Here is a 25,726-nt window from a genome sequence, read left to right on the forward strand (position 1 = left end):
CCTGAGTTTAATCCCCGGCAGCACATGTACCAGAATGTCTGGCTCTTTCTTTCTCTCCTCCTTTCTCATTATAAATAAATAAATAAATAAATAAATAAATAAATAAATAAATAAAACAACAAGGGCAGCAAAAGGGAATAAATAAAATATTTTTTAAAAATTAAAAAAAAAATTAAAAAAAATCAGACCCTCAACCACCCCCACCCTGAGTTAAATACTATAACCAAAAAAAAAAAAAAAAAAAAAGAGGAGGAAGAGGAAAGGACATAAACATAAGGACTGAAAAGATTCACCTACAAAAGACTCCATGAGAGCCTTTCTGCTTCCAATAACTCCTTGAATCATCTTCTATTGAATGACTAATAAGTAACTGTCCCTATCTCACTTCACTTCCACAAATGTCTTGAGACCATCCCAGAAGCCATTTCCAACATTCAGGCGCTTAAGACTGGATAGCAAGGACTACAACCAGAAACCAGCAGAAGCTACACCATTTGTTTGACCAACATCCAGGGAGTCATAGGTATCAAACAAGGGAGCACCAAGTGGAGGGGTGGGAGGAAATGCTTGAAATCACATGGCATCAAATATTGCACATGGTCCTTTTATTCTCTGCAGCTCCCCCATTCCCCCGCCCCAAATCCCTTTGCAGACCAGAGGCTCAGGTCCGCAGGGAACTTTTATCTACAGTCTTGAGACTGACAGTGATAAATAGCAACAGCCGGGGTAGTAGTTCTAGACAGATGATGCTGATGTGAAAGACTCAGGATAGAAATGTAATGTGGGTGTTGAGTCATAAGCCAGCTATCAGGTTGACTTCCAGTTACTGCTGGGTTAGGAGGACATATGTGATGATTTAAAGGTCCCGCGATGTCCTTGTGGCTGATGGAGAGCTTCTGGCTGGACGGATATATCTGGGTAAAGGGCAGAAACTTCCTAGAGGAAGCTGTCACTTCCTTCAGTTCTGCACATCTCCCAGGTGGAGCTGGGCAAAAGAAGTGGCCAGCTGCAGCGCCTCCTGTAGACAGCCCACATTTTTGCCTGTGGCCTGAGCGGACACATCTTTGCCACCACCTTTGCCATCCATCAGGCCTGATACTTGCTGTACCCACTCGCTGGCTTTCAGGCCCCGATTGGCTGCATTCTGAAACACAAGAAGGGGAAATGGGAGTCAGGATAGAAGACAGGATTGAGGGAGGCAAGAAGATAGGTAGGAAAAAGATATGGGAACCAGAGATACCCATTTCTGACAGAGACTGACCCAGACCTTACAGCTGGCATTATGGCCAAGATGAAGCATACCAGGTAGCAAGCCATGTATCAGCCAGGACAGTCAAAAATATTCATCAAGGAGGGAAAGGGACATTGGAAGATGTGACCACCAGGTAGGTGGAAGAACAGCCATTTCTAATAGCAGTTGCACAAAAAGATATTAATCTTGACAAACAATCCTATAAACTGAACTCCCTCAGAAAAGCTACACATCATCACTTCTTGATGGCACATTGTTGTAAGGTTTGGGAGATTACTGCAGTCTCACCTGGGGGACTTGACATAAGCAGGTGATCTTGCCAGCCTCATTATCCACTGTGAAAAGCATGGCAGATGTCTGGGGGGAATGTGTCTTGAAGAGCTTCAAGGCTTCATTCAGAGCCTGTAAAGAGAACTGGATGTTAGGGCATGGGCATAAGTGCAGGCAAGTTTGCAAGCTCATTTCTCAGAGTATCCCTCATCCCCACACCCTAATAAAAGTAAGCATAAGTCTGAAGAGCCTAAATGCAAAAGATCTAAGCACAGGGCCTTGTACAAATTCCAGCTCTGGGATTTGCTTTCCACTGCTAGGATCTTAGATCTCTAGCTATGTGATCAGCTTGATTGCAATCTTAAGAGTAGACCCTAAGGCAACCACAATACTTAGAGCAACCAAGCTCACACTTTAGCCACTGGAGGGCTGATAAGGTCCCAAGGGAGGATGCAGGCAGTAAACAGGCTCAGAGCAGTGTCTAACAACCCAAACCCTAAATTGCCTTGGCTGAAGCACCACTCTCCATCTCCAGGATGACAAGGGGTTGGTTGGGATTGCTGTCAATGAGCTGCTTTGTCTTCTCCAACACCTGCAAAGAAGGAATTCCAGTAAAGAAGCTTCAGATCAAAGTTCTAGTCTCCCACAATCAGATAGTAAGTAGTCTACACAGTTTTTCCCAGCAAATCTTATTGGCTCCTTTCTAGCCACTACTACCAGAACTCACTCGCTTCTGGACATCCGCTTTGCTAGCACGGTCTAGGTCATCCATGATCTTCTTCAGAGATTTGAGGTTCTCTCGGAACTCATCCTTCTGCCACTGAGGGATGACTGCAGTAGCCAGGGCCTGTAACCAGAACCAGAAGACCATTTGGGTCTGGACCCCAAAGTGCTAAGATTTTAGCTTTGAATTCTAAACTCCTTCTCTGACTAGTGTCTAGAAAAGAGGAAGGGAAGAAAAAAGGAGTGAAAGAGGAAGGAGAAAACAAAAAGCTGCTTGCTAGCCTTGATAACATGCACTTTAAGAGCAAGTACAGTAGTTGTAACAAGTAGGACTGGAGACAAAGGGTCAATGAACACAGCCAGTGATAGCCTTACAGGACATCCCTGGATACTAACAAATACCAAGAAGCATGGACATACATAGTGGGCACCCAAAGCACTTCTTCCCAAACCACACCAGTGTCCACTTGTGCTTGGAATAGGCACTCCTGCCATTGGCAGAGGTTCCAGGTATCCACAGGCCAGGATCTACAGAGTTCCCTTTGTAAAGCTAGAGGTCAAAGGAAGTAGCCCAAAGGCCTACTTCAATGAGAACCAGGATGCTAGAATTTCTTAAAAACAAAGAGTGTCTTATTTATGATGCCTAGGAAACAGCAGCTAGGAGGAAGAAAGGGAGGCTGCCCCTACCTCACCAAGGTCAGCAATTTCTTTCTGTACATCCTTGTTTGGTGCAGTCTGAGCCTTCACTTTGGCCTCCATGACAGAGAGAGACTTCTTCAAGCTCTCTGCTTTCCTGAGGGCCTGGCGGAGGGGGGTGGAGGGCAAGGAAGGAAAGTGAGGGTTAGAGACTCCAGGTCAAGGAAACTTCACATTCACTATTCTGTCTATAAATAACCATGGCAAATGCTGACGGCAGGCTATGAAATAACAAACACTTCACCAAGACTGGAAGTTTCCTACAGGGTGTAAATGCTTATAATCTTGTGCCCAAGAAAGGAGCACCTTTCTCACAACCCTGGCCAACAAAACAGCTACACCAACTCAGATTCAAGGGATAACAACAGAATTTCAGTCCAGAGTCTTGCTTATCTCATGAAATGGTCACCTCTCAAACTTAGCACCAAGTAAACTGCCCCAGAGCAACTGTTCCCATTCTCCATAGTCAGGCACCTCTGGGGAGATGTGGGTGAGAATGCTGAGGCCAATGGAAGTAACAGCCAAATTATGATTTACCATGCCAGACACAACGGCTATATCATGGAGTGGAAAGCAGAATTTACATTTATTTTTTAAATTTTAGTGGTCTGGGAAGTGGTGCAGTGTACAATGCACTGGACTCTCAAGCTTGAGGTCCTGAGTTTAGTCCCCAGCAGCACATGTACCAGAGTGATGCCTGGCTCTTTCTCATTCTAATGAAATCTTGTTAAAAATTAAAAAATAATAAACCTATTAAAAATATAATTATTTAATTTTATAGGCCTGTAAGAAAATAAGAGGGGAAGTAGAGATAATGAAGGAGAAAGAGACACCTGTAGCAATACTTCAGTGCTCATAAAGCTTCTCCCTGAGGTGGGGAGTGGGGGCTTGAACCTGGGTCCTTGTGTGTGTTAACATGTATGTTCAATTGGATGCACTATTGCCTAGCCCCTACACAGACATATATATTTTCTTTGTCTCTCTTTCTACAGAGTACTGCTCAGCTCTGGTTTATGGTGGTTTGGGGGATTTAACCTGAGACCTTGGCATCACAGGCATGAGAATCTGTTTGAATAACCATTATGCTATCCCCTCCAACCTCATATATATATATATATCTTGTAAAGAATAAACCTCAAATGGCAAGAAGTTTTGCATGGTGATGGCTTATTTAAGCCAGGTAAGAGTAAATGGAAGACATCCTGGGAGCAGCACTGTCTATACTTCCAATTCTGACTTTAAAAAAATTTTTTTAAAATATTTATTTATTTTCCCTTTTGTTGCCCTTGTTTTTGTTGTGGTTATTGATGTCATTGTTGTTGGATAGGACAGAGAAAAATGGAGAAGGGGAAGACAGAGAGGGGAAGAGGAAGACAGACACTTGCATACCAGCGTCACCACTTGTGAAGCGACCCCCCTGCAGGTGGGGAGCCGAGGGCTAAAACAGGGATCCTTATGCCGGTCCTTGCGTTTTGCGCCACGTGCGCTTAACCCGCTGCGTCACCACCCAACTCCCCACTTCTGACTTCTATGGCCACATGTCTGTCTGCACTATAGCTTCAAGACCCAAGTTTCTCCTATCAGATTCAAGTTAGCCACCAATCTACACAAACTGCTCACCTTCTGAGCTTCTGCCCCTGTGACAGCTACAATCCTCCGGATGCCTTTGGCAATAGCTTCTTCACTCACAATCACAAATGCTGCTGCATGACTGGAATTCTGCAGGTGTCTGATGGCAGAACACAAAAGTATTTTGTAACAAAGCAGTCTAGGGGTCCTGGTTTTTACTGCCCACCGTGCCCACCCACAGTAGTCCTTAGCTGGTAGATACAATTCTTATGAGGTATCTGCTTTCAATAGGAACCTTCAGGGAAAGTGGGGGAAAAAAAACCCTTAATGTTTAAGGGAATTTCAGTTGTGTTTTTTTTGTTGTTTTTTTTTTTTTTTTTGGCTCTAGAGTTATTGCTGGGGCTTGGTGCCTGCAAATCCACTGCTCCTGGAGGCTACTTTTTCCCTTTTGTTGTCCTTGTTGTTTATCTGTTATTATTATTGTTGTTATTGGTGTCATTGTTGTTGGACAGGACAGAGAGAAATGAAGAGAGGAGGGGAAGACAGATAGGGGAGAGAAAGATAAGACACCTGCAGACTTACTGCATCGCACATGAAGCAATCCCCGTTGCAGGTGGAGCCAGGGGCTCTAACCAGGATCCTTACACGGTTTGTGCACTTTGTCGCCATGTATGCTGAACCCACTGTGCTACTGCCCAGCTCCCCATGAATACCAGATTTTTTTTTAAAGAAATCTTTTTTTTAACGTTTTTTAAAATTTATTCATTTATTCCCTTTTGTTATCCTTGTTGTTTTATTGTTGTAGTCATTGTTGGATAGGACAGAGAGAAATAGAGAGGAGGGGAAGACAGAAAGGGGGAGAGAAAGTTAGACACCTGCAGACCTGCTTCACCGCCTGTGAAGCGACTCCCCTGTAGGTGGGGAGCCGGGGGCTCAAACCAGGATCCTTGTGCAGGTCCTTCTGCTTTGCGCCATGTGCACTTAACCCGCTGTGCTACTGCCCGATTCCCTAAATTTATTTATTAATGAAAAAGATAAGAGGAGAGAGAGAAAGAACCAGATATCACAGATAGCACTCTGGTACATGTGCTGCTGGGGACTGAACTCGTGAACTCATGCTTGAGAATCCATTGCTTTATCCACTGCACCACTTCTCGGACCACTTAATTTCAGATTTTTTGTATGAACAAATTTAACCCTAGCCCATCTAAGCCTACATCTCTGTTTTTGAAAGGTGGTTCCTATGCTCTAAAGACCATCAGTCAAAGGCTGAGGAGATCACAATGGTTATGCAAGAGATTTTCATGCCAAAGTTTTTTTTTTTTAATATTTATTTATTTATTCCCTTTATGTTGCCCTTGTTTTATTGTTGTAGTTATTAGTATTGTTGTTGTTGTTGTCTTCGTTGTTGGATAGAACAGAGAGAAATGGAGAGAGGAGACAGAGAGGGGGAGAGAAAGACAGATACCTACAAACCTGCCTCACCGCTTGTGAAGTGACCCCCCTGTAGGTGGGGAGCCAGGGGCTCAAACTGGGATCCTTACGCCAGTCCTTGGGCTTTGCGCCATGTGCACTTAACCCACTGTGCTGCCACCTGACCCCCAATAATATATATTTAAAGACTTTATTTATTTATTAATGAGAAACATTGGAGGAGAGAGAAAGAACCAGGCATCATCCTGGTACATGTGCTGCCGGGGACTGAACTCAGGACCTCATGCTTGAGAGTCCGATGCTTTATCCACTGTGCCACCTCCCAGACCACCCAATTATATATATATATTTAAATTTTTTAATTTTTTTTATTTACTAGAGCACTGCTCAGCTCTGACTTATAGTGGTGCAGGGGATTGAACCTGGGACTCTGGAGCCTCAGGCATGAGAGTCTCTTTGCATAACCATTATGCTGTCTATCCCTGCCCCAATAATATATATATATATTTTTCCAATAATATATTTTTTAAAGCAGTTACTCGAGCTTATTACCCACATCCTTAAAGTAACACCAAATTAACAGGGGAGCCCATCTACTCCTCCCCTAGTAGTACTCACGTTCCCCCACAGAACTCAACAGAAGTGAGGGAGCCAGCAGGACTGGAGGGGTCATCCAAGAGCTTGGACACAGGGACCCCAATGGAGACAACTCGTACAGGGTCAGGATAGGTTTCATCAAACACTGCCCGCAGGCCCTGGATGGCTTTAGCAGCTGCCAGAGGGCAATCCTGAGTATAGACAGGCTGCCAAGGAAAGAATATAGAAAACAAACTGTGAAAAGTTCTCTGGAGTATAGCAGGCTGCCACAGGACATCTGTAGTCTTGCAAGCAGGCCTTTGCATTTGTAATTCTGGTTCTGCCTATAATGTATTGAGTCTTTTGAAATAAAGCAGCACATGTAAAGCCCATGGGGATCAAAAGAGGAGTCTTCACTATTAATCTACAAATAAAACCTTAGAGGAATGTGCTATGTACAAAACAGACATAACTAGAGGAGCCCTGCTTGTCATAAGGAATGAATGAAGTAAAAATCTGTCTGTTCACTCACCAGGACCTAGGGCCTCCACTGACCGCCATCACTGTCTGTTATCCAGCACAACTGAGAATCCCTGTCTTAAGTAAAGCTCTGTGCAGGCCAGAATATGGTACAACTGGTGAGAGCATACAGATTGGTGAGGCCCAATGGATAGAAAATAATGGTGTAGGAAGGAAGTATATGACCCAAGGGTTTATAAATAATCCAAACTACCTTGGCAGCCTCAATCATTCCATTAGCAATCTCTTCAGCCTTCTTGATCTGCTGGCTGGACATAGCTCCCTTTGCAGTGAAGTCAAACCGAAGGCGGTCAGGAGCAACAAGGGAACCTCTCTGGTCAGCTTCTCCAAGGACAGAGCGCAGGGCAAAGTTCAGAATGTGGGTAGCTGTGTGGTTGCTCATGACAGGTCTCCGTCGGGGCTGTCAACAGCAGAGTTAGCTAGTAGACTGTGACAGACGGCTAAGTATGCTCCAATACCTTGCTCCCCTTCTTGCCAAATACAAACAGTCCCCAACATAGATGGTTTGACTTACTGTTTTTTTGTATGATGGTATTTGAATTTACATCTCTTCTTAGGCAAGTGAAATACCACAATACTTTATTATTATTTTTAAATATTTTATTTATTTTCCTTTTTTGTTGCCCTTGGTTTTTTCTTTCTTGTGGTTTTTATTATTGTTGTCATTGATGTTGTTGCTTGATAGGACAGAGAGACATGGAGAGAGGAGGGGAAGACAGAGATGGGGAGAGAAAGACAGACACCTGCCGACCTGCTTCACTGCCTGTGAAGCGACTCCCAGAGTGGGGAGCCGGGGGCTCAAACTGGGATCCTTATGCTTACGCCAGTCCTTGTGCCCTGCTTCACTTGTGAAGCTTTTCCCCTGCAGGCAGGGTCCAAGGGCTTGAACCCGGGTCCTCGAGCATTGTAATGTGAGCGCTTAACTAGGGACACCACCACCTGGCCCATTTCTTATATAGATTCCTGTGCTCCTAAAGCAGTATTTTGGATTAACTTGGAGAAAGACAACTATCAGTCAAAATAAGCCCAGAGGATCTCAACTGAAACCACTGTGGTGTAAGAATAAAGACTTATATCCCCTATGAAATATTTTCCTGCAATGTTTATATATAGTAATCTTATGATTTCACTTATGAGTGGCAATAACGGTAGATCAAATTAAAGCTAAATAAGGTAAGTCTCTTTCACAATGTACAATTTGTATATCAAACCACCATGATGCTCCCACTATCTTAAAGCTTAAAAAAAATTTTTTTTTAAGTTATCTTTATTGTACAGAGACAGCCAGAAACCAAGAGGGTAGGGGGAGACAGAGAAGAAGAGAGAAAGAGACAGACACCTGCAGCCCTGCTTCACCAGTTGCAAAGCTTTTCCCCTGCAGGTAGGGACCAGGGGCTCGAACCTGGGTCCTTGTGCATTGTAACATGTGCGCTTACTAGGTGTGCCACCACCTGGCTCCTCTTAAAAGCTTTATGCCAATTACACTTACTAAAGGTACATTTGTCTTGCTTTGTTGTAAAGAAGAAAGTGACTCCTAACCAGAACCAATGCTGACCAGCAACTCACCTCATCTATGAACAGCCGGACCTGATCCCCCACTTTCAGGTTGCCATAGATTGTTCCTATGTGCAGCACATACCCTCCTCGCACCTGAACATTCTTCACTGTAAACTCCGTTTTCTAAGGCAGCCAAGGAAGATACAAAAAAGTTTAAAAATTAATTTCAAGTGTTTATGTGTTTAGGTATAAACATAAATATATATGTGTTTAGGTATAAAAATAAATATATATATATATTCATATATATATATATATATATATATATATATGATAAGGAACCTGGAGCCCAGGAGACTAGGTAACTCATCAAATGCCACAGAAAGCAGCAACAGAGATAGAGGCTCAGCTTTCTTTTCTTTCTTTGTTTTAGCCACCCATTATTACTGGGGCTCAGTTAGGGCAAACGCTAGAAGAAGAACTGGGGCTCAGTGACTACACATGAATCCACTGCTCCCAGTGGCCATTTTTTCCCCTTATTTGATAAGGCAGATAGAGAGTGAGAGAGATAGAAAGACACCTGCAGGAAGTCGGGCGGTAGCGCAGCAAGTTAAGCCCACTTGGCGCCAAGCGCAAGGACTGGCATAAGGGTCCCGGTTCAAGCCCCGGCTCCCCACTTGCAGGGAAGTCGTTTCACAGGCGGTGAAACCAGTCTGCAGGTGTCTATCTTTCTCTCCCTATCTCTGCCTTTCCCTCCTCTCTCTATTTCTCTCCATCCTATCCAACAACAATGACATCAATAAGAACAATAATAACTGTAACAATAAAAATTAAAAAAAAAACAACAAGGGCAACAAAAGGGAAACTAAATTAAAAAAAAATTTTTTTAAAAGACACCTGTGTTGTTTTCGTGGGGCTGGCTTCACGGGCGGGTAACAGACGACCCGAGACTCATGGCTGGGTTGTACGCAGTATCTCTTTATTCATGCAAGACGCAGCGCAATCTATATACCAAGCTAAGCTAAACTAAAAACTACAAACAATTTTGTCCTTATAAATATACTAGCCCAGTAGGGTGGGAACAGGATGCGATGCAGAGAGGTTGGAGAGAAAAGTGACTGGTGAAAATCAGGGTATGACAAGGAGAGGGGGCGGAGCAGGCAAGAATTCTACCACTGAACCACCAATGCCCTGGAGGGAGGGTGGTGCTTGTTAACAGAGGTTATGTAAATAGAATGCAGGGGGGATTAAACCAAATGAAACAGAAGGGGTTTTTAAAAGCAGAATTAGAAGCATACCAACACACCTGCAGTACTTGCTTTACTGCTTATAAAACTTCCTCCCTGCAGGTGGGAGAGCAGGGGGGGGGTTTGAGCCCAGGTCCTTGGCACTTGGTAATGTGTGTGCTCAAATAAATGGGTGTGCCACCACCCAACCCTGAGGCTCAGTCTTCTGTAAGTACATCTGTCCTTTTAAGAGAGCTGATTCTCCTTACTGCTATAATTATTTTTATTTAAGATTTTTAAAATATTTATTTATTCCCTTGTGTTGCCCTTGTTTTATTGTTGTAGTTATTATTAATGTCGTTGTCGTTGGATAGGACAGACAGAATTGGAGAGAGGAGGGGAAGCGACTACCCTGCAGGTGGGGAGCAGGGGACTCGAACCAGGATTCTTGCGCTGGTCCTTGCACCACGTGCACTTAACCTGCTGCACTACCACCCGACCCCCTATTATAATAATTTTAATTGCCACCAGGGTTATCGCTAGGGCTAAGTGATAACCAGCATCCACTGTTCCAAGCAGTCCTTTCTTTTCTTTTTTGCTGTCTCTCTCTCTTTTCTATTTTTTGAGAAGACAGAAATTGAGAGGGGAGGGAGATGTAGAAAAAAGAAATAGAGTAATATAAAAATAAATAAATAAATAAAATTCAATCATGTATTTTTAAAAAAGAAGAAGAAAGGGAAAGATAGGAACCTGCAGACCTGCTTCACTGCTCATAAAGTTTCTCCCCCCTGTAGGTGAGGAACAGGGGCTTGAATGGAAATAATGTGTGAGCTCAACTGGGTGTGCCACTGCCAGACCCAGAAAGCTGAGAGATGATACTATTTACTTAAAAAGGATGCCTAGAGGCAACCAGGATGAACCCATATAGTGGAACTACAAGGAAACTGCTAAAAGGGAACCTAGTGGCTGTGGAAGCAACCTGGTATAAGAAGCAAGTCCCCCAGTTGTACATACACTGACCATGGAATCCAACCCAAACGTGTCTGGTCCCCAGGCCCAGCCTTTTGTCAGATCTCTCTCCCCAGCTAAAAAGGAGAACTGTAGACTCACATCTTCACTGCTGTCATCCACCTTCACCAGGTAGCCTTCATCATAGGTCTGACCTCCTTGCTCAGCATAGAAACAGGTCTTGTCCAGCACGACCCCACACTCTTGGCCTGTGGACACCTCTTCCACAAACATCTTATCCCTGCGCAAAGCCATCACTGTAGCCAATGTGCTCTCAAACACTATATAGAAGAAGGGAAATAAGACTAGTGCCTCATTCCATACACTATTGACTTTTTATTATTATTCTATTTCTCATGTTCTCCTTAGGTCTTAACTGTGTAATTTAATTTTGGAAGTCAGCTCATGAGAAGCTGACTTCATGAAAAGACTTTGCACACTGGTTTTCCAGCAGAAAATACACTACTCGGTAAGATGACCAATGGTCCCAGTTTGCTTAGGAATGAGAGAGTTCTCAGCACAGGAGAATTTGACATTAAAACTGAAAAATTTAGTAAAACTGGGATAGCTGATGACCCTAACTCTGAGCAACTAATATGTACTTCCTAGTACAAAACTGAGCAGTAATAAGGATTGTATCAAAGTTAATTTCCTCAGTTTTTTAAAATATTTATTTATTACCTTTTGTTGCTTTTGTTATTTTATTGTAGATATTGATGTCATTGTTGGATAGGACAGAGAGAAATGGAGAGAGGAGAAGACAGAAAGGGGGAGAGAAAGATAGACACCTGCAGAGCTGCTTCACCACTTATGAAGCGACTCCCCAGCAGGTGGGGAGCCGGGGGCTCGAACCGGCATCCTTATGCCGGTCCTTGTGCTTTGCGCCACCGGCACTTAACCCGCTGCGCTACCTACCACCCGACTCCCAGCTTCCTTAGTTTTGCCAGGTATTACAATTATGGGGAATTAGGTGAAGGAAATAGGAATTTCCTTTTTTGTTTGTGTACAATTTCCTATGACTATATAATTACTCAAAAAAAAGTTAAAGCAATCAATGGACAAAAAATATGAGTATAAAATTACACATCATCAGTACAGAGAGGCTGCCATAAGCACACTGGGTTTTAATCTTCAGTTCTGTCTCAAACACACCTACCCCCAACCCCCCCCCCCCCAAGAATACAGTAACATACCATAGCTACCACTGGAATCTGAATGGTAATTATATTTTGGGGAATCATCTGTTGCTTCCAGATCCTTTTCCCGGAGCTCCTCAATAGCATAAATGTCCAGCATGATGTGGTCTTCCCCACCAGCTCCCTTCCCTTGCGACTTCAACTGCCAGTAAGAAAATTAAGCATAAGTTATCTAAACTAATGAGAAAAAGATGTCTCAAGAACCCAAAATTCCTAAAATATGCCCAGTATAAAGCTCTAGACCAGGCTTTGTAAAAAACATTTATTCACTTATTTATTTCCTTTTTGTTGCCCTTGTTTTTATTATTGTTGTATTTATTATTGTTACTTTTGATGTTGTAGTTGTTGGATAGGAAAGAGAGAAATGGAGAGAGGAGGAGAAGACAGAAAGGGGGAGAGAAAGAGAGACACCTGCAGACCTGCTTTACCAACTGTGAAGCAACTCCCCTGCAGGTGGGGAGACAGGGGCTGAAACCAGGATCCTTATTCCGGTCCTTGCGCTTTGCAGCATGTGCGCTTAACTTGCTGCACTACCGCCCAATTCTCCGGTTTTGTTTTTATTTATTTATTTTATTTCAACATTAGCAATTATCTCATGAGGTGATTCTTTGTTATGAGAGGGCTGTCCTGTTCACTGCAGAATTCGAAGTAGTATCCTTGGCCTCTCTGTTCGATGCTGGCAGCATCTAATTGAGCATACCAAAAATTATCAGACATCACTGCCGAATGTCCCCTAGAGGGAATAACCACCAGAGTTGAGGCCTATGGATGAAAATCAGGATTCTAGGCTTAGGAGACGGTGCATAGCATTTGCACACTAGAAGTCTCAGGTTTGATCCCTGGCACCACCAAAAATCAGAATTGAGTGGTGCTCTGATAAACAAATACTCAGAAATGTACATGTCAAAGATTTTAGTGGTAGGAAGCTCTTAATTCCTTTGCAGTCAAAGTCCTAAGTCACTTGATGTTGGATTTCCTGTTCACTCCCCAAATTTCTCACCTGGGCCAACTTTCTCTCCTCTTCAAAGCCATCCATATCAACCACCATGCCCTTCTCTTCAGCAATTAGTCCAGTAAGATCCACTGGAAACCCATAGGTGTCATAAAGAAGCCAAGCAGTGTCCCCTACATAGCACAACAAAATTGCATCAGAATAACATGCATGGTCCCCCACTGTTCCACTCTAAGCCCTTCCCAAGAGGGTGTTGGCAATGTCAGACGGGGTTGAAAACAAGGTGAGACAGCATTGTTTCTGTGTGTTTGCCAGAAAATTTACCAAGCAGTTGGAGGAAAAACTCAACTAGTACAGGGGAGAATGTACACACTTGGACTCCCAGCTCAACCCCCGGAGCCATGTACCAAAGTGGTATTCTGGCTTCTCTCTCATCCTTCAAATACGAAATTTTATCTCATCTGAAATAAACCTTTTAATTTATGGTTATTATTTTTAAAAAATAGATCTTAGTATGGACTGGGAGGTGATGCACTGGATAAAGCACTAGATTTTCAAACACGAGGGCCCAAGTTTGATCCTCCACAGCACATGTGCCAATGCTCTGACTTTCTGCTTCTGACACTAATAGACATTTAAAATAAAACAAAAAACACATCACTTACTAAAGATAATAATAAACCTTAAAAAAAAAAATCCCAGGGCTGGGCAGTGGCGTACATGTCACTCAGTGCCAGTGCTGTGGTTCGAGCCCTTAGTCCCCACCTGCAGCGGGGAAGCTTCATGAGCAGTGAAGCAGTTGTCTCTGTGTCTCCCCATTCCCTCTGAATTTCTCTCTGTCCTAGCAAATAAAATAAATAAATCTTTTTAAAAAATATCTGGGTTTAAAATATTTTTAATATTTATTTATTCCCTTTTGTTGCCCTTGTTCTTTTATTACTATTGTTGCTGTTATTGCTGTCGTCGTCGTTGGATAGGACAGAGAAATGGAGAGAGGAGGTAAAGACAGAGGGGGAGAGAAAGAGAGACACCTACAGACATGCTTCACCACTTGTGAAGTGACCCTCCTGCAGGTGGGGAGCCCAGGGCTCGAAACAGGATCCTTACCCCGGCCCTTGTGCTTTGCACCACGTGTGCTTAACACGCTGCGCTACCACCCAACTCCCTAAATATCTGCTTTTTAAGATTTTATTTATTTATTAATGAGAAAGACAGGAGGAGAGAAAGAACCAGATATTCTGCTAGTACATGTGCTGCAGGGGATCAAACTCAGGACCTAATGCTTGAGAGTCCAATGCTTTATCCACTGTGCCACCTCCCAGACCACATAATTTTTTTTTTGCTAATTAATTTATTTTCCCTTTTGTTGCCCTTGTTTTTTTAATTATTGTTGTTGTAGTCATTATTGTTGTTGCAATTGATATCGTCAGATAAATCTTTTTTTTTTTTTTCCTCCAGGGTTATTGCTGGGCTCGATGACTGCACCATGAATCAACCGCTCCTGGAGGCCATTTTTCCCCCTTTTGTTGCCCTTGTTGTTGTAGCCTCGTTGTAGTTATTATTATTATTTCCATTGTTGATGTTGTTCGTTGTTGGATAGGACAGAGAGAAATAGAGAGAGGAGGGGAAGACAGAGAGGGGGAGAGAAAGACAGACACCTGCAGACCTGCTTCACCACCTGTGAAGCGACTCCCCTGCAGGCGGGGAGCCTGGGGCTTGAACCAGGGTCCTTACACCGGTCCTTGCGCTTTGAGCCACATGCAGTTAACCCACTGGGCCACCGCCCGACCCCCAAATAAATCTTTTTTAAAAAGCCTGTGTTCTGGGTTTGAAGTGTTACAGTAAGTGGAGGACCCAACTTGTTTTTGTTTTTAATTATCTTTTTATTCATTTGTTGGATAGAGATAGCCAGAGAGGAGAGAGGGAGATAGAGAGGGAGAGAGACAGAAAGACACCTCCAATATTGCTTCACCACTGGCAAAGCTTTCCCCCTGTAGTAGGGGCCAGGCTTGAACTTGAGTGGCACAGATGGCAAAGCAGCACACTAAGTGAGCTATTTTACCAACCCCCAATTATTATTCTTTTAATGCAGTGTCAGGGATTAAGCCTGCGTCTCTAACATGTGGTCCACCTCTGAGTCATCTCTCTAAATCCAGAGAATTTTTACCTTTTACTTCTGTATTGTTGGGACAGTTTTCCACAGCCCAGGTAATGTAATAGCTACAGTGCTAGACTTGAATAATATACCACAATAACTTTTTTATAATAACCTTAATTTTAAAACATTATTCATTTACAGGGTGGGTGGGGGAACCAGAGAACTATATAGCTCTGGTTTATAGTGATGCTGGGGATTGAGCCTTGGACCTCAGAGCCTCAGGCATGAAAGTCTTTTGCATAACCATTATGCTGTCACCCTAGCCCTAATAAACATTTTACACTGAAAGCTATGCTCAGCCTTTGATAATGATGAGTCAATCTAGAAGGAGAAAGGAACAAATTGGTCCTTACCAGGAATAGTCTTGCTGTCTCCCAGGCTCTGAATTTTTCTGTCTAGGATGCGACGCCCTCTACTGAGAGTCTTAAGAAACTGCACTTCTTCTTCATTAATGATGTCCTTCACCATATCTGGGTCCTTCTTTAGCTCAGGAAATGCATCTCCCTGACAAATGAGAAACAGAAATAAAGGCTCGTGGGGGGTGGGAGTGGGCGGGAGGGATGGGTCACAGTCCTTTGGTGGTGGGAATGGTGTTTATGTACACTCCTAGCAAAATGTAGACATATAAATCAGTAGTTAATTAATGTGAGAGGGGGAAAATCAATTGTATGTCTCAAAGTTTTTCAAAACACAAACTGAATCTTTTTAATATATAGGCTGTGTATTTGATATGCGGGCTCTCTCAAAAGCCTAGACCAAGTAGATTAGAAGCATCCAATAGCACAGATATATACAAGATACTGGATACTGTACAGCAAACCATAACAAAAGGACTTTTCAAAGTTAACCCAATTACCAAATAATGTGATGATAACATTAACGATCGATTGTCCTTTTGAACCCTAAGACAGCAGGAACCTCACATCTCCACTATAGAGCCCCTACTTCCCCCAGTCCTGGAACCCTTGGATAGGGCCCACTTTCCCGTATGCCTCTCCCAATCCATACCAGGTAATATTGCATCCGCCGATCACAACCTAACCAACGCAACGATTGCCACCTCAACATGCTTCACCTCAGACTGTGTCCAGAGACTTCACGTGTGGAATGACAACCCTTCAGCTTCATTACTCGGGTGAGACCTTTCCTTTTATAGTACACTCTAATTTCATCTCAGGTGGTTCACTTTCTAACAAAGTCCCATAACCTAGATATACACCAGTTTCTGTGAGAGAGAGCTTATGTTCACACGTATCCATAAACTACTGCAAAATATATACCTGAAAGCAGAATTACACTAGAGTTTGCAGTGAGTACCTCCCTAACACTTCCTCTCCACTATTCCAAGCTTTGGGTCCATGATTGCTCAACAATTTGTTTGGCTTCGTATGTTAACTCTCTTTTCAATCACCAGGTTCCAGATGCCACCAGGATGCTGGCCAGGCTTCCCTGGATTGAAGACCCCACCAATATGGCCTGGAGCTCAGCTTCCCCAGAGACACACCCTACTAGGGAAAGAGAGAGGCAGACTGGGAATATGGACTGACCAGTCAATGCCCATGTTCAGCGGGGAAGCAATTACAGAAGCCAGACCTTCTACCTTCTGCAACCCTCAATGACCCTGGGTCCATGCTCCCAGAGAGATAGAGAATGGGAAAGCTATCAGGGGAGGGGGTGGGTTATGGAGATTGGGCGGTGGGAATTGTGTGGAGTTGTACCCCTCCTACCCTATGGTTTTGTTAATTAATCCTTTCTTAAATAAAAAAAAAAAAGAAAGAAAGAAAGAAAAAAAAAAAGAAATAAAGGCTCAATGAAGCCAGAAACTCCTCTAAAAATTCTCATTAATGGTAACCTATCTCTCACCCAAATTGTTGTAAGGCATGTGCTTTACTACAGAAGAAGTAAGCAGGGAAATATACCTACCAGAGACTGGACAACAACATCTACTAATGTAGCAAAGAAACCTCTGTTGGCATTGAGTTTCTCATGAGAGTATCGAACAGCCCGGCGAAGAATCCGTCTCAACACGTACCTGTAAGAGGCAGAATCAGTTCCCTGCTAGACAACATTCCAGTCAGTCGATTATTTTCCAATGGGTCTTTGGATTCTACCCAAAGCACCATAACCAACTTTTTTTGTTTTTCTCTTTCAGAAACTTTCCTTCTTTCTCCTCATTATCACTGGGGCTTCACTGTCCAAGGCCAACTTTTTTAGATAGAGAGAGATTACAGTATGGAAATTTCCTCCAGTGCCATGGGGACCAGGGACCTGAACTTGAGTCCTGTGTTCCTAGGAAAGCTGTATCATTAGTCCAAGACCGACCAACCCTGGTTTGTTTTCCTACCTCTGTCCTGACCCTAAGATAGAGACAATAAGTATAAACAAGATGCTCAGGATCCCAGGCCCTGTCAGTTGCCTATCCTACCCAGCAATATCCTATCAGACAACCTTAAATAGAGTTACTTTGTACTTAGCAGCTAGGAGTTAATATAGTGACAATTCTTTAATATAACTGAAACTCTCTTCCTAAAAAAAGGCTACTCTCCAAAGAAAGACAAAGCAAATAACAAGGCATGACATAAAGTTCATGCATAAAGTTCATGGCAACAGTCCTGAGACAGCCCCACATCTAAGAGACTTACCCTCGTCCTGTATTATCAGGCCGACCACCATCGGCCAGCGCCACCGTGATAGTGCGAGCATGGTCTGCCAGTACTCGGTAGGCCATATCGATCCCATCAGTATCTTCAGCACCAACCTTCCCAGTGTATGGCCGGGCACCTGTGCCCTACAGATTAAAAAAACAAAAAACAGAAAGCAGATTATTAGGAAGCATCCTTTTTGGTGATGCCCTATTTGAACAGCTTCTGAGAGAAGGAGAATTACAATAAATGATAAGCCCCTTGCCAGAATATTTAACCCCAAAAAAGGTGACAGTGGTGGGAGTAAAGTCTCCAGTCAGTTCCTTGCGATAAACAAATTACAGTGCTTTGTGTCTGGAGTCTCATGTTATTAATAAGTTAGCAGATGGTTACTGGGGTCTTAGCTGTCAAGGCAGCTAGTTATTTTATCTCTGACAGTACTGCTAAGAGTCCTGCCTGGAAACATCCAATATTTGCAACAATAACAAAAGCACCAGTACCTTCTGAATGGCTTCAAAATAAGGAACAAAAAGGTCAGTGTCATAGTTCGACATCTTATTCTGCAGCACAGAAACCAGTCGCTCCAGGCCCATCCCTGTGTCAATGCTTTTCTTGGGAAGAGGCTTCAAAATGCCATCAGTTTCCCTGTATGATCCAGAGAAAAAAGCTGAAATAAGGACTAGGGTTGCCACCTCTCCCTGCTGGTTAAAACTCACAAAGCATAGTTTTCAGGTATTAACTATTTGCCATTTGTCTCTGCCTGGCTGGTGAGAGGACAGGAATGTAGGGAAATAGGGAAGAAGTAATTGAGGGTTCATTTAAGAGGAAAGCTCCAACAAAATGAGCTTTACAATAGCAGTGCGAAATATAGCAAAAAAGACAATACAGGAATGAACTTTCAACAGTTGTTATATGGGCTAAAAGTAAAGAACAGACACTACCCAGTCCCAGAGGAAGTATGAAAAACAAGAAAGATATGCCACAAGATTCTTTGATACTTTTAGTGCCTAGATCAGTACTGCTTTTCTGCCCTCAGAGACAAGACCGAGAAGACAGTTATATACTCTGAGTTTATTTTTCTCTACACTACTGAAGGAAAGTTGTTGCTCTTTTACTTATTTTTAAAATTTATTTTTTAATTTTTCATTTTTTCCCTTTTGTTGCCCTTGTTTTATTGTTGTTGTAGTTATTATTGTTGTTATTGATGTCATTGTTGGATAGGACAGAGAGAAATGGAGAGAAGAGGGGAAGACAGAGGGGAAAGAAAGACAGACACTTGCAGACCTGCTTCACCGCCTGTGAAGCCACTCCCCTGCAGGTGGGGAGCCAGTGGCTCGAACCAGGATCCTCACACAGGTCCTTGCACTTCGCGCCACGTGCACTTAACCTGCTGTGCTACCGCCCAACTCCCTAAAATTTATTTTTAAAAACAATTTTAAAAAAATAAATTAACAGGGAGTTGGGTGGTAGCGCAGCGGGTTAAGCACACATGGCGCAAAGCATAAGGATCCCAGTTCGAGCCCCCAGCTCCCCACCTGCAGGGGAGTCGCTTCACAAGTGGTGAAGCAAGTCTGCAGGTGTCTGTCTTTCTCTCCCCCTCTCTGTCTCCCCCTCCTCTCTCCATTTCTCTCTGTCCTATCCAACAATGACAACAGCAATAAAACAACAAGGGCAAAAAAAGGGAATAAATAAAATAAATATTTAAAAAATAATAATAAATTGGGAGTCAGGCTGTAGCGCAGCAGGTTAAGCGCAGGTGGCGCAAAGCACAAGGACCGGTATAAGGATCTCGGTTCGAACCCCAGCTCCCCACCTGCAGGGGAGTCGCTTCACGAGCGGTGAAGCAGGTCTGCAGGTGTCTATCTTTCTCTCCTCCTCTCTGTCTTCTCCTCCTCTCTGTCTTCCCCTCCTCTCTCCATTTCTTTCTGTCCTATCCTACAACGACGACAACAATAACTACAACAATAAAACAACAAGGGCAACAAAAGGAAATAAATAAAAATAATAATAATAATAAATTAACATAAAAATTAAATTATAAAATATATTTTAAACTTTTTTTTTACTTCATAGGACAGAGAGAAATTGAGAGGGGAGAGGGAGACAGAGAGGGCAAGAGAAAGAGAGAGATACCTGCAGCACTATTTCCTTATAAGTGAAGCTTGCCCCTAGAGTTTTAACCCAAGTCCTTGTGCACAGTAGTATCTGTGCTCAACCAAGTACATCACCAGCTATCCCCAAGTTGTTGCTCCTAATCGGCACAGAGCAGGGTCCCCAAGGCACCTGTTATACTGGATGAACACAAGGTTCCAGATCTCCAACACATTAGGGTCATCCTGGTTGACAAGGTGTGCAGCGTCCCGACCACCAATTCGGTCATAATGGATCTCACTGCAGGGACCACATGGGCCTGTGTCACCCATCTCCCAGAAGTTATCTTTCATGTTGCCAGGGAGGATTTTGCTGTCATCCAATCTGTATAGAGCAGGGAAGAGAAGTCCAGTTATAGACACTGACCAGATTTATATCCACCATAAAAGGAGAATTTTTTTTTCATAAAGACAGCCAGAAATGAGAGGCAAGGGGATGATACAGAGGGAGAGAGACAGAGAGAGCGGTACCCCTGCTTCCCCACTCATGAAGCTTTCCCCCTGCAGGTGGGGAGTGGGAACTGAGGACTCGAGCCCAATGGTCCTTACACATTGTAACATGTGCACTCAGCCAGGTGCACCACCACCCAACCCCCTAAAAAGAAAATGATTTTATTTTTTAAAGGAGAGCCCTGTTCAGCTCTGGCTTATGGTAGTGCTAGGTATTGAGCCTGGATTTCCAAGCCTCAGGCATGAAAGTCTATTGTGCACAACATTGTTATCTCATAAAAGGAGATTTAAAAAAAAAAATTATTTTGGATAGAAACAGAAAAATTGAGAGGGAGAGGAGAGATAAAGGGAGAAAGATTGACACTTGAAGGAAACACTGCTTCACCACTCATGAAGCTTCCCCCCACAAGAAGCCTGAGCCTGGGTCCTTATACACTGTAACATGTATATTTAACAGGGTGCACCACCACCCAGCCTCAACTACTTTTTTTAATAGCTCATTTTTTTCTTTTCTTTTTTCCCCCCCTTTATTGGTGGGTTAATGTTTTATATTTGACAGTGAATACAATAGTTTGTACATGCATAACATTTCTCAGTTTTCCACATAAAAATACAACCCCCACTAAGTCATCCTTTTCCAGGACCTGTATTCTCTCTCCCCCCACCACCCACCCACCCCAGAGACTTTTACTTTGGTGCAATACACCAAACTGACTTTTTTCATGTCATCAGTGTTTTGCTGGGATTTGGTGTCTGCACAATAATTTCAGCATTCCCAGCAATCTCTTTTTTCCCTCCCTTTTCTTCTTTTCTAATAGAAACAAGAAGAGAGGAGAGAGAAAGAAATCTGCAGCATTTCTCTTCTATTTGTAAAGCTTACCCTCAAAGGTATGGACTGGGGACTTGAACCTGGGTCCTCAAGTATGGTGGTAACATGTGCACTCTACTGGTGAGCCACCACCTGGCCCCCGCAGATGGAGACAAATCTCTAAAAAATTCTATTCATTAATTACTAATGCTCTGCCTACATACAAGAGGCAGAATATGATTTTTTTAAATATTTATTTATTCCATTTTGTTGTTTTATTGTTGTAGTTATTATTGTTATTGATGGCATTATTGCTGGATAGGATAGAGAGAAATGGAGAGAGATGGGGAAGACAGAGAGAGGGAGAGAAAGATAGACACCTGTAGATCTGCTTCACTGGTTGTGAAGTGACTCTCCTGCAGGTGGGGAGCCAGGGGCTAGAACCAGGATCCTTATAATAAAGACTAGTCCTTGTGCTTTGCCCCACCTGTGCTTAACTCGCTGCACTATCACCCAACTCCCAGAATATGATTTTTTTATGAATGTCTGCAATACTTTTCTTTTTAATATTTTATTTATTAATGAGAAAGGAGGACAGAAAGAACCAGACATCACTCTGGTACATGTGCTGCCGGGGATTGAACTCAGGACCTTATGCTTGAGAGTCCAATGCTTTATCCCCAGTGCCACCTCCTGGAACACAGAATATGATTTTTTTAAGAGTGTACAATACAAAATGTACATATGCTATGATCACAATTAAATAAGAATATACAAATGTAAGGATAAATCCTAGGGAGTCAGGTGGTGGTGCACTGGGTTAAGCACACATAGTATGAAAGCAAAAATGCTGGTTTGAGCCTCTGGCTCCCCACCTGCAAAGGGGTCACTTCACAAGTGGTGAAGTAAGTCTGCAGGTGTCTCTCCTTTCTATCTTCCCCATCCCTCTCAATTTCTGTCTATTTTGTCCAATATAAAGGAAAAAATGGTCTCCAGGAGCATAAAAAATTTTTGGTCCTTACTCCCAGAGAGGCAAATGTTAGGAGAAGATGACCAGAGGGCTCTGAACTCCAATTCCATCAGGACCCAGAGAAAGAAAGGGGGAGGGGCAAATAAAAATATTTTTTTAAATGTGCTTGTTTAACAGAGTATAGCTATATATGAAACCAAGAGAAACAGGATTCAAAAAGTCAGGGACAGAGATTAGGGCAGTAACGCAGGTGGCGCAAAGTGCAAGGATTGGCTTAAATAAATAAACTAGTGGTCCAGGAGGTGGCACAGTGGATAAAGTATTGGACTCTGAAGCATAAGGTCCTGAGTTCAATCCCCGGCAGCACATGTACCAGAGTGATATCTGGTTCTTTCTCTCCTATCTTTCACATTAATAAATGAATAAATAGGGAGTTGGGCAGTAGTGCAGTGAGTCAAGCACATGTGGCATGAAGCGCAAAGACTAGCATAAGGATCTCGGTTTGAGGCCCTCACTCCCCACCTGCAGAGGTGTCGCTTCACAGGCAGTGAAGCAGGTCTGCAGGTGTCTATCTTTCTCTCTGTCTTCCTCTCCTCTCTCCATTTCTCTCTGTCCTATCTAACAATGACGACATTAATAACAACAATAATAAATTAAAAAAAAAACAATGATGACATCAATAACAACAACAGTAAAAAAAAAACAACAATAAAAAACAAGGGCAACAAAGGAGAAAATAAATAATTATATAAAAAAAAAATTTAAGGGGCCGGTTGGTGGTGCACCTGGTTGAGCGCAAGGACCCAGGTTCAAGTCCCCCGTCCCCACCTGCAGGGGGAAAGCTTTATGAGTGGTGAAGCAGGGCTGCAGGTGTCTCTCTGTCTCTCTCCCTATCACCCCCTTCCCTCTTGATTTCTGGCTGTCTCTATCCAATAAATAAAAATAAAAATAATAAAAAAGACAAAGTAAAAAAAAAATTTTAATAAAATAAATGAATAAATCTTTTAAAAAATTAAACTAAGTAGCAATGAATTTTTTATTTTATTTTATTTATTTATTATTAGATATAGACAGAGAAATTGAGAGGGGAGGAGAGATAGACACCTACAACTCAACTTCACCACTTGTGAAGCTTTCCCCCCTGCAGGTGGGGACCAGAGGATTGAACCTGGGTCCTTGGACACTGAGAAGCAATGAGTTTATCAAAGCATTATTATTCCCACCTCCATCTCAAAATGTGTAATCCCAAATAGAAAATGGCAATAGACTCAAAGTCATAACAACTCATCCTGGCACTATGTTTAGGAGTAACTCTGTTCTATATTATCAATATATGAACTGTATTCTTACCCCAGATTTTGCCAGATTTGTTTGCACTCCAGGTCTGGCTCTAAGCCAGCTGCTTCATCCCCACCAAAGTAAGTAACATAGAGTCTTTCGACTGGAATGCCAAATTCTTGGGTGAGAAGTTCCAGAGCCATCTTACAAGCCAATTCCTACCCAAAAAGAACAAAAAGAAAGATACAGAGCATGACAAAATCACGTGGCCAGAGAAAAGTTACTCAAGGGGTAGAACACAAGACTTTCATGTGTAAGATCCAGGATTTGATTACATTTGTTGGAGCAGAGCTGATCTCTCTGGCTTCTTTCTCAAGATGATTAAATCAATAAATTTAGAGCATGATCAAACCAGTGTCTATTTTAGTAGAAAATGCCCAGAAGCTCAGAATATAAATATAAAATCTAATATCCACATCATCCACTCAGCAAAACTCAAAATCAGCTTAAATAAGAAATTCAAGGGACCAGATGGTGACACAATTGGTTAAGCATACACATTACAGTCCACAAGGACCCAGGTCCAATCCCCTGGTCCCCACCTGCAGGCAGAAAGCTTCATGAGTGGTATCTCTCTGTCTCTTTCCCTCTCTATATTCCCCTCCCCTCTCAATCTCTTTGTCTCTATCCAATAATAATGAAAAATTTAAAAAATTCAAATGCACACAGAAATTATCAAATCAGATACTGCTACCAGAAAGTCTTAGAATTAATAAATGTTCTTCATTCCTGAATTTCCTATATTAAAATATTTCATAATTTAAAACAAGCAAAATTAGAACTCATTTTCTTTGGTGAAAAAAACTATTTTGCGGGAGTTGGGCGGTAGCGCAGCAGGTTAAGCACAGGTAGTGCAAGGACCAGCGTAAGGATCCTGGTTTGAGGCCCAGGTTAGAGCCCCCAGCTCCCCACCTGCAGGGGAATTGCTTCACAAGTGGTGAAGCAGGTCTGCAGGTGCCTATCTTTCTCTACCCCTCTCTGGCTTCCCCTGCTCTCTCCATTTCCTATCCAACAACAACAATATCAATAATAACTACAACAATAAAACAACAAGGGCAACAAAAGGAAATAAATAAATAAATATTAAAAAAAAAAAATTTGGAGGGTGAGGGTATAGCATAATGGTTATGCAAAGAGACTTCCATGCCTGAGGCTCTCAAGTCCCAGGTTCAATCCCCCACACCGCCTTAAGCCAAAGCTGAGCAGTGCTCTGGTAAAAAAAAAAAAAAAAAAAAGCAAAAAAAAAAAATTTGGTGTGGTCTGGGAGGTGGCGCAGTGATAAAGCTTTGGACTCTCAAGCGTGAGGTCCTGAGTTCGATCCCCGGCAGCATATGTACCAGAGTGATGTCTGGTTCTTTCTCTCTCCTCCTATCTTTCTCATAAATAAATAAAGTGTTTAAAAAAAAATTTTGTTTAATATCCCCAACAGGCAGCCCATGAAGATGCATAAAACTTGCATGCATGAACTCCTGACTTATATACTGTTATCACATTTGTCAAAGTAATGCTCTGGTTCTCTCATCCTGCATCTCTCATAAATAAACAAATATATATATATATATATATATATATATATTTTTTTTTTTTTTAAACCAGAGCACTGCTCAGCATTGGCTTATTGTGGTGTGGGGGACTGAACCTGTGACTTCAGAGCTTCAGGCATGACAGTCTGTTTGCATTATGTTATCTACCCCACAATATATCTTTCAAAAAGAAAAACCTACAAAATCTACTTTGAGTTTACCTTGAAGTAATCTCCAAAAGACCAGGAGCCCAACATCTCAAAAAATGTGTGATGGTAGACATCTTTGCCCACGTCATCCAGGTCATTGTGTTTTCCCCCAGCTCGGATGCATTTCTGGGTATTCGCAGCTCTGTTCAGCTTTGCCATAGGATGAGATGGGTCGATAGTATTCAGGAAGATGGGTTTGAACTAATTGGGAAAAACAGAAACTTGTTAGAGATAGCTGGCCCTATGGGGGTTCAGGAGAAAGAAACCACAGAGGAGCAGCTTGTTCCCGGTCTGAACAGTGCCATCACTGCCAGCTGGCACCACCTATGCCAGTCAAAGGTCTGCCAGATTTGAGGAAATAGCTAAAGGTTGATGCAGTAAAACTGGCTCTTTCCAGGTCTCCAGTGATCTGGTCAGGGCTTTTACCATCTTTCTGAGGATTTATCCTAAAATTCAACATGCTCATACAGTAGTAAAGGTGATGAGGAAGAAAAAAATAAAAATAAAAGAAGGGAGCAAAATCAGCAAAACCTGGTGAG

General features: G+C 42.6%; 1 protein-coding gene across 1 annotated transcript; it reads right to left on the reverse strand.

Moving 5' to 3' along the window:
• Positions 1 to 244: 244 nt before the first annotated feature.
• AARS1 (alanyl-tRNA synthetase 1) lies at positions 245 to 25,390 on the reverse strand. Its single transcript, XM_060185183.1, has 19 exons — positions 25,200 to 25,390; positions 23,468 to 23,613; positions 20,023 to 20,214; positions 18,240 to 18,384; positions 17,740 to 17,885; positions 17,021 to 17,129; positions 15,451 to 15,601; positions 12,988 to 13,112; positions 11,985 to 12,129; positions 10,894 to 11,072; positions 8,627 to 8,740; positions 7,254 to 7,460; positions 6,563 to 6,747; positions 4,562 to 4,670; positions 2,933 to 3,046; positions 2,250 to 2,369; positions 2,028 to 2,114; positions 1,541 to 1,654; positions 245 to 1,144 (listed from the first exon to the last, which is right to left on the reverse strand). The coding sequence occupies exons 1-19, from the start codon at positions 25,344 to 25,346 to the stop codon at positions 959 to 961; spliced, it is 2,721 nt and encodes a 906-aa protein (XP_060041166.1). The 5' UTR covers positions 25,347 to 25,390; the 3' UTR covers positions 245 to 958.
• Positions 25,391 to 25,726: the final 336 nt, after the last annotated feature.

Source organism: Erinaceus europaeus, chromosome 2 (genome assembly GCF_950295315.1).
Source record: "Erinaceus europaeus chromosome 2, mEriEur2.1, whole genome shotgun sequence".
Taxonomy (NCBI): Eukaryota; Metazoa; Chordata; class Mammalia; order Eulipotyphla; family Erinaceidae; genus Erinaceus; species Erinaceus europaeus.

Coding starts and splice junctions, on each gene's coding strand:
- AARS1 (XM_060185183.1), bottom strand. CDS start 25,346: ATGGCAAAGCTGAACAGAGCTGCGAATACCCAGAAATGCATCCGAGCT. Junction 12,130..12,987: donor AGGAGAGAAAGTTGGCCCAG/GTGAGAAATTTG, acceptor TCTTACTGGCAG/TTGAAGTCGCAAGGGAAGGG. Junction 1,145..1,540: donor GCTTATGTCAAGTCCCCCAG/GTGAGACTGCAG, acceptor CTTGTGTTTCAG/AATGCAGCCAATCGGGGCCT.